This window comes from Biomphalaria glabrata, chromosome 18 (genome assembly GCF_947242115.1).
Source record: "Biomphalaria glabrata chromosome 18, xgBioGlab47.1, whole genome shotgun sequence".
In the NCBI taxonomy this organism is placed as follows: domain Eukaryota; kingdom Metazoa; phylum Mollusca; class Gastropoda; family Planorbidae; genus Biomphalaria; species Biomphalaria glabrata.
In genome coordinates, this window is record NC_074728.1 from 13,736,611 (window position 1) to 13,744,997 (window position 8,387).

The following is an 8,387-nucleotide window of genomic DNA, read 5'->3' on the forward strand; positions in this document are numbered from 1 at the left end:
AAAATTTAAGAAACTAGAACAGACACAAAATAGACAGTGGCATTCATAACAAATTAATATTCAAAATTGATTAGAGTAACACCTTTTTAAGTAATCATTTAACGTTTAAAATCACAATAATTTTTTTTTCAACAAATATTTAGTGTATGAAATTGTGTATCGGAAAATGCCGGGTACTTGAAATAAGCTAGTCCTAAAAAAACAACACAGATCTTGTGTAAAATACTCATCAAATAAAGTACTGTAAATGTGTAGTTTCACGCGCTAGTTTCAGGTCTTTTCTTTTTATAGCCTCTATTGGGTTTGATCCCAACTACCCGTATTTTTGTGCAGAATTTTTTTCTCTATCAGGCACACTTAAAATGATAGCATAATAATGTCAGTTTAATTTAAAAAGAGAACTGAAAAATACAAAGATATATAGGGAAAAAAGCGACTTCCGGCCCAATACTTTTTAATCAAAGAAACGAAACGGACTAGTCCAACATTGCCCATTCATAGTTGAGCACATACAGGTATCAAGCACTAAATTAACCAATTATTTAATCAATAAGTCATAATGGTATAATGGGGTAAAGTGCGAAGTTCGAGCAGTCGCGATTTGACAAGAGGTTCGAACAGTTCACTTTTTATTGCTATAACTTTTTTATTGGAATGTTTACCAAATTACTACTATATTGCTACTGCGCATGCACCTTTTTTCTTTACTTCCGACACATACTATTTCCTTTTCCTTGTAAAGGCTAAGTTCATGGTGAGGTCAAACTCAGGAGGTGTGGAATTATTCTTTTTTACTACCCGGTAGTGAAGGAAATGGGTAATGGGATTAAGGCTATTTTTAAGTCTGATGGTTCATCAGCTCAAATAGACTATTTGAAGTTGAGGAGGGTGGGAAATGGTGCAATGGATGGTGTTCTTGCGCTGGAGTAAAAAGAAAATGACTTTATAGTAAAAATTAAATATTAAAACATGTTTTTAGATATATTTTCTTTGATCTGCTCGAACCTTCCATCATCCCGATCGAGCTTACTAACTGGGGAAAAATCCGCTCGAGGAAAAGTACGCTTGGCGATACTTACCCTACACCTCTTTGACTTCGTATTTAATTTTAACTAAGCCTAGTGATACATTAAATCCAATCTATTTTTATAGAAAAAAGGACGAGGATTTCATAGATACAATCAGTTTTTTTCTAGGTCTAATTGTTACGGAGATACACAAATTCAAACATAAAAATGTCGGCGAATGAGCTTACCTTGTTCGATAAACGTAAGTTACTCTAGTCCGTTTCGTTTCTTTGATTAAAAAGTAGAATCACAAATTGGGCCGGAAGTGCCTTTTTCCCTAATATATCTATGTATTTTTCAGTTCTCTTTTTAAATTTAAACAATAGAATAGAAAAAAAAAGATGGCTACTTATCTGAAGATCTTGAGTTCGAAGCCGGATGTCGACTAGGGATAGTTAATTTCATTTGAGTTAACAGCGCCTCTGAGTCCACCCAGCTCTAATGGGTACCTGACATTAGTTAGGGGAAAGTAACGGCGATTGGTTGTTGTGACACCATCGTTAACTCTTTCTCTCCTAATTAACGATACAATCGTTGATTTAACCCCATTAAATTAAGTTTTGGCATTATAAACTTAAATTTGTAAAAAGAGCATGCATTATCCTATAATTCTATACCAAAAATAACGTTTTCTGATTACCAACAAAAATATTATTGAAGTTTAATCATAAAAGAGTAGAATGTACAAATGTGAACAAATATGTCAGAACGTGGAAAATGGTTACGGAGATAAAGAGTTAACCGTGGGCCACAGAAACAGATGACATTTGCATCATCTTCTCTATAGATCTTAAAGTCTGAATGGGGAACTATCTAAGCACCGAATATGTTATGAATGTCAAACTACAACAGTGTAATATCTAGCAGTCTGTCTGTCTAGCAGTTTAAAAATAAGCCAAATACTTTTCGTAAAAAGAAAATTAAGACGACAATACTTTCAACAACCTTAATATGACGTCATCACAACTGCTTTCAATAAAGCTGATAGTACGTTGCTAAAAATACTCTTACAAAACTGATAATAACATCTCAACCATTCTCTAGGAAGATATATATGTGTAATTTATTCTAACTTTAGGCTCGTTTTCCCCTGACTGTTACAATGTTGAACTTACAATACTGTATTGTGCGATAAAATGCTTTTACAAAGTTTTTTTCTTAAGTGTAAATCTTTAATAAATACACTATGCATACATAATAACAACAAATTTTGTTTTTCTAAGATCTGAACGGAACGTAAGAAACATTAAGTGACTGCAGACAATGATCAAAACTAGAAACAATTGAGTTTTCTTTATTTAAAAAAAAATATTCATTAAAAAAATGTTTAAGGGAGTTTAAGAATACGGAACAAATATTGTCATTCGAGTTAGGAAACTAAACTACCAGTAGGCCTCCACTCTATTTGGCTCGGATTAGGATGGGCACAGGAAAGTCTACAGAAAACTATTATTAATCTTGTAAGCCAAAACCAAGAAAAAGAAAAAAAAAACAAGTGTTATATTAAGCATAGTTGTATTAATTAGTTTGGATCAGTCACGTAATTACATTTGTAATAAGATCAAGACTAACAATGAAAAATAAAACATTTGTAAAAAATGGGGCTGGAACGACCTGAATTCGAAGTCATTGCTCAAGCCTCCTCAAACCGACATTGTAACCACTCTGCTAGTGAAGTGCTTATGATTGCAGAGTTATCTCTAGTTTCTATAATCTAGTCGTAGTTCATGTTTGTGTTCACAAAGACTCAGACGACGACTTATAAAGGGAACTAAATTCAGCTTATACCACTTCTTCAGTCAAGTACAATTTCGTTCCCTTGTTCAAGATACCAAACAAATTAATTACCAATAGCTAATTAACTAATTGGTAATTTTGTATATTGATTCTTTTGTTGTCAGGTAAAAGAAATAATCGCGCAAATTTTCAGCTTGATCCCAGATTGGGTGTCGGAGAAATAACGTGTCCAAAATGTTTACCAGATAGACAGAGTGAGTTGATAGAAGCTTTGTCAAAGAAAAAAAGAATAAAAACATTAATTCTGCGCAAAACATTTTAGATGTAAAATAAGATAGAAACTTCTGTGAGAAATTTCATCTTTGACAAAATGTTTTGTTACAATGTGTACACATCTCATTTATTTGGTCATTGTGGTGGCCACATAGTACCACAGTAAAACGTTGAAGACACTCTAACAATTGTTTAACATCAACGTTCATTCTAAAAATACATTTATTCCTAAAAAAAAACTATATATCTCAGGATACTTGCAGCAGATATACTATGAGAGTATCAGAGTATGTAAGTTTGGTATCATTGGTTGATTAGGTTGGTTACAATCTGTGTGGCATGTAAGTAAACGAAGAAATGTATGACTAAACTTTATTTTTTTATTTTTTTTCTCATCGGCTCATATTCAATGCCACTAACGCCTTCGTTGTGGACATTACTGCCTTTATGTGGATGGTTGGTCCAAACTTCTTCTTTTCCTAGTATATACACTGGGGCTCCACTGCTGCCACCACACGACGTTAGAACATACTCATAGTACGTGTATACCCTTCCTTTGTCAATGTCTTTCTTGCAAACAATTTTTTTAGAGGTCCCAATGGAAACTTGTTTGGACCATCCATGAGGATGAGAAATTAGAATCGCTAAATCTTCTGTTTGTAATTTCTCAGTCTTTTTATCATCAGACTCACATGCGTTGTGACATTCTGGTTGGCCATCTTGCTGATTAGTGTTGAAAGTACTTAAACTGTTTTGATATTTAGCGTAGGTTGATCGTGAAGTCCTTTGTATTCATAGATTTTATCCCTCAACCTGTAAGCCATCTGAATATCATGTGTGACAAACACTACTGTACTCCTATCATTTCTGACATCAATGATTTCTCTTCTCAAAAATGACAGTTTCACAGTCTCGTCACAATCATTGGAGTCATAGTCCAAGACGCAAGTTGTGCTCTCAGCTTCTGTCACATCAAAGACAACATGTGCTGCTGTCACAACTTTAATCTCTCCCCATTTCATGCATGGTCGACTGCTCTGTGCACATTGTCTGCATGGACAATGTTGTGTTTCAGTGCCCCATATGGGCTTAGAAAAAATAATTCTTCCAGTTCCACTGGAACATGACTTTGGATATTCCAAAAATGTTTCTGGGAAATATTTTGGGCGGCGTTTGCTGACGCTTGAAATTTTTAACATAACAACCAAACTGCCCAAAACTTTCACTAAGTCAACTAGTAAAGTATCACGATAAGGCTCAGGAAAATGATCAACTCTGAAAGCATTATACGGGATAAAACTTGAATGATTGCCAACTTTAGTGCAGTTTTTTTCTCCTTCTGAAAGTGTCAAGCAAAATCTCTTAGGTATATTCTTTAATCAATTATTAATTAAAATTGAAATTTACATAATAAGACATTATTATTTTTGGTTATTTAAATGTATAGAACATTATTTGAAAAACTCATTACCAAAATATTTTCTGATGGTTACTGCTGCACCTCCATCTTTGAATCTCTTTCTGGAGCTTTCACCTGTCTGGTAATATATTTTAAAAAATATAAACGAAGCTCTAATAAATTTTAACATGAACAACATGGTCTTAAATAAATGTTAAATATATATCCTATTGGTCAGCCATCTTGCTGATAAGTGTTAAAAGTATTTGAACGCATTTATTAAAGTATTAAAGTATTTATTTAAAAAGTTTGAAAAACGATATACTTTTTTATTCTCAAGTTTTTCTTTAGCTGAATCTTTGTTTGTATCTGTTATGGTTTTGTCTTTATCTATTAAAATATAAAAAAAGATCAATTAGAACAAATAATCAAAACTACAACCTGATCTATGGATTCATGTTGTCAATGAATGTATGGTTTAATGAAAGGAGTTATCAATGGATGCATGGATTCATGGAAGGAGTTGTCAATGGATGTATGGATTCATGGAAGGAGTTGTCAATGGATGTATGAATTAATGGAAGGAGTTGTCAATGTTTTCAATGCTTCTGATTTTCAGAAGATCATTACATCTTAGCCTAAACCTCATACAGGACGGCAAGCAGGTTTTGAACTTGGACCTACCGTGGCGACAAAAGTGCATTCCAAACGACCATGCAGACATGAATAATAAGTAACTAATACAAATCAAAATACAAAATTAAACCTTTATTTAACACAAGGTTACAAAGACAGTTTGTGTGGAAACACAAACTCAAAATCGGCCCCCGAAGTGGTCCACCTAGAGTCTTCCCCAGGATTCGAACACGGGACTTCCCCTCAGCCACAGCATCGCTATATATTCATTTAGCGTACACTTATATTTTAAAAATAATAATTATTGACCTTATCCATACATTCCAAATTAATAACATGTTACTTTGTAATAAAGAAAACTACAAAAGATTGCTTCTACTAACAAAATTAGATAAATTGGCAGCACGAAAAATAAAAATTGTTGACCTACTTTAAGCTTTCCCCTCGAAAAAAAAGTTTAATATCTCCATTGTCATTTGTCATACAAACTAGACATAAATCTAGCTAGATCTAGACCTAGTTCTAGATCTAAATCTAGATTCAAGATATAAGTCTAGGTCTAGAACTAGATCTAAGCCTAGATCTAGAAATAGATCTCTTACTCTAAAAATAGATCTAAGTCTCTTTTTTTAGATCTAAGTCTATATCTATATCTAAGTCTATATCTAAGGCTAGATCTAGATTTAGAACTAGATATAGAATCTTGATGTCGAATCTACTAGTCTAGAACTAGCATTATAAATATATTTAGATCTGGGCTCTATGTAGTCTTTTTTAGACTGTCAAGTGTAGGCCCCTATAATGAGGATATGACAAAACTGCGCGCTATAAAAGTAGTTCGTTATTTTTGAAACGTATAACTAAAACGAAGTTCGTATCAAAATTTTTTTTTTAGAAACAACATTTGAATCAGTATTCTATTTAATGAATTATTTAATAAATGGAAAAGATATTTTATAATCATCCATTGACACTTTTATTCAAATGTTCTGTACCAATGCGCGAATCTATGAATGAAGCTTGGTTTATTAATGAAGAAGTCCATGACCTTATATCAAGTTACCTCCCCTGAAGTTTTTAATTGAAAAGTGGTGTATTTTTTTTAAAAGTCTGCTTGCATATATAATTTTTAAAATTAGATGGTTCACTTTCGGAAAAGAAAAAAAATTAGCCGTTGCATCAGAACTTTGAATGATCTAAAATATCATATGTCCAATTTTCATTTTCTCTTATAGTTTCTGAGATCTAAACGGGACGGACGGACGGACGGACAGACGAACAGACAGGCCACACAAAACTATAGCGTCTTTTCCCATTTCGGGGGCCGCTAATTAACAAAAAGTATTTTTTTTAAATTATTTGCTTATTTTACAAATTACGTCAATATTTATATACACATATTTTTAAAGCTTGCATACAACTCTCTCTATCTCTGTCTTTCTCTGTTTCTCTCTCTCTCTTTCTCTCTGTCTCTAAAAAACAACAACAACAGATTCTGATTCATTTCTTCATAAAAGAATGTAAACAAAATACCTTTATCTTTGGTATCATACGATTGATCTTGACTGATCCATATGATTTCATTTATTACTTTGTCCATCTTTAAAAAAAAAGTTTAAAACCAATGAGACGTTATGAATTCTCTCAAAATTCACTGAGAACAAAAGTTTTTCGAATGTGAAATATCAGTCAGTACTTGTCAAGCCGTTACACCAATTGTTGTTCTATCACACAAACACAGGAGCTTGTCTTGTTCTATCACACAAACACAGAGCTTATCTTGTTCTATTCCACACAAACACAGAGATTATCTTGTTCTATCACACAAACACAGAGCTTATCTTGTTATATTCCACACAAACACACAGCTTATCTTGTTCTAGTCCACACAAACACAGAGCTTATCTTGTTCTAGTCCACACAAACACAGAGCTTATCTTGTTCTATCACATAAACACAGAGCTTATCTTGTTCTATTCCACACAAACACAGAGCTTATATTGTTCTAGTCCACACAAACACAGAACTTATCTTGTTCTATTCCACACAAACACAGAGCTTATCTTGTTATAGTCCACACAAACACAGAGCTTATCTTGTTCTATTCCACACAAACACAGAGCTTATCTTGTTCTATTCCACATAAACACAGAGCTTATCTTGTTCTTTTCCACACAAACACAGAGCTTATCTTGTTCTATTCCACACAAACACAGAGCTTATCTTGTTCTATTCCACACAAACACAGAGCTTATCTTGTTCTATTCCACACAAACACAGAGCTTATCTTGTTCTTTTCCACACAAACACAGAGCTTATCTTGTTCTATTCCACACAAACACAGAGCTTATCTTGTTCTATTCCACACAAACACAGAGCTTATATTGTTCTAGTCCACACAAACACAGAACTTATCTTGTTCTATTCCACACAAACACAGAGCTTATCTTGTTATAGTCCACACAAACACAGAGCTTATCTTGTTCTATTCCACACAAACACAGAGCTTATCTTGTTCTATTCCACATAAACACAGAGCTTATCTTGTTCTTTTCCACACAAACACAGAGCTTATCTTGTTCTATTCCACACAAACACAGAGCTTATCTTGTTCTATTCCACACAAACACAGAGCTTATCTTGTTCTATTCCACACAAACACAGAGCTTATCTTGTTCTTTTCCACACATCTGAGTTTATTCAATCACACACACATCTTAGCTTGTTCTATAACTCATTAAACTCACACATCTTACCCTGTTCTATAACAAATACAGCTTACCTAGCTAACTTATCATGTTCTATTACAAATACAGCTTACCTAGCTAACTTATCATGTTCTATAACAAATACAGCTTACCTAGCTAACTTATCATGTTCTATAACAAATACGGCTAGCCTAGCTAACTTATCATGTTCTATACCACACACTTTTTCTCTCATACAGCTTTATTCTTGTCTAAACAAGATTACGATAGAACTGGAATAAAGGAAATTAACTTATTGTTACTCTCTGGGATTTACCGATAAGTTTCTATGATCTATTACGTAGGTTTTATTAATAGTATGGGGTAAGCTATGATTTTTTTTTGACATACCAACCAGGTAGTGTAAATGTCAATATTTATATATAATAATAATAAAATAATAATAATAATAATATGGGAACCTAGGCTTGGAGATTAAGCGTCTATGGAAATTGTCCAAAATAACAATATACCCCATTGTTATATCAACCGAGGGGATAATAACAACTGACCTCACAGACACCTTCA

At 33.2% G+C, this 8,387-nt stretch overlaps 1 protein-coding gene across 8 annotated transcripts; it reads right to left on the reverse strand.

Annotated features, from left to right (window-relative positions):
• Positions 1–2,565: 2,565 nt before the first annotated feature.
• LOC129923932 (uncharacterized) lies at positions 2,566–8,149 on the reverse strand. 8 transcript variants are annotated; one of them, XM_056017116.1, is made up of 5 exons: positions 8,012–8,149; positions 6,646–6,712; positions 4,802–4,866; positions 4,549–4,615; positions 2,566–4,416 (listed from the first exon to the last, which is right to left on the reverse strand). In XM_056017116.1, the coding sequence occupies exons 2-5, from the start codon at positions 6,710–6,712 to the stop codon at positions 3,821–3,823; spliced, it is 795 nt and encodes a 264-aa protein (XP_055873091.1). In that variant the 5' UTR covers positions 8,012–8,149; the 3' UTR covers positions 2,566–3,820. The 8 variants fall into 8 exon arrangements, with proteins under 8 accessions (XP_055873091.1, XP_055873093.1, XP_055873094.1 ...); XM_056017118.1 differs by having other exon boundaries at positions 7,973–8,115; XM_056017119.1 differs by having other exon boundaries at positions 7,934–8,107.
• Between the last annotated feature and the right edge of the window lie 238 nt (positions 8,150–8,387).

Coding starts and splice junctions, on each gene's coding strand:
- LOC129923932 (XM_056017116.1), bottom strand. CDS start 6,712: ATGGACAAAGTAATAAATGAAATCATATGGATCAGTCAAGATCAATCG. Junction 4,616..4,801: donor AAAAACTTGAGAATAAAAAA/GTATATCGTTTT, acceptor ATATATTACCAG/ACAGGTGAAAGCTCCAGAAA. Junction 4,417..4,548: donor AACCATCAGAAAATATTTTG/GTAATGAGTTTT, acceptor TGACACTTTCAG/AAGGAGAAAAAAACTGCACT.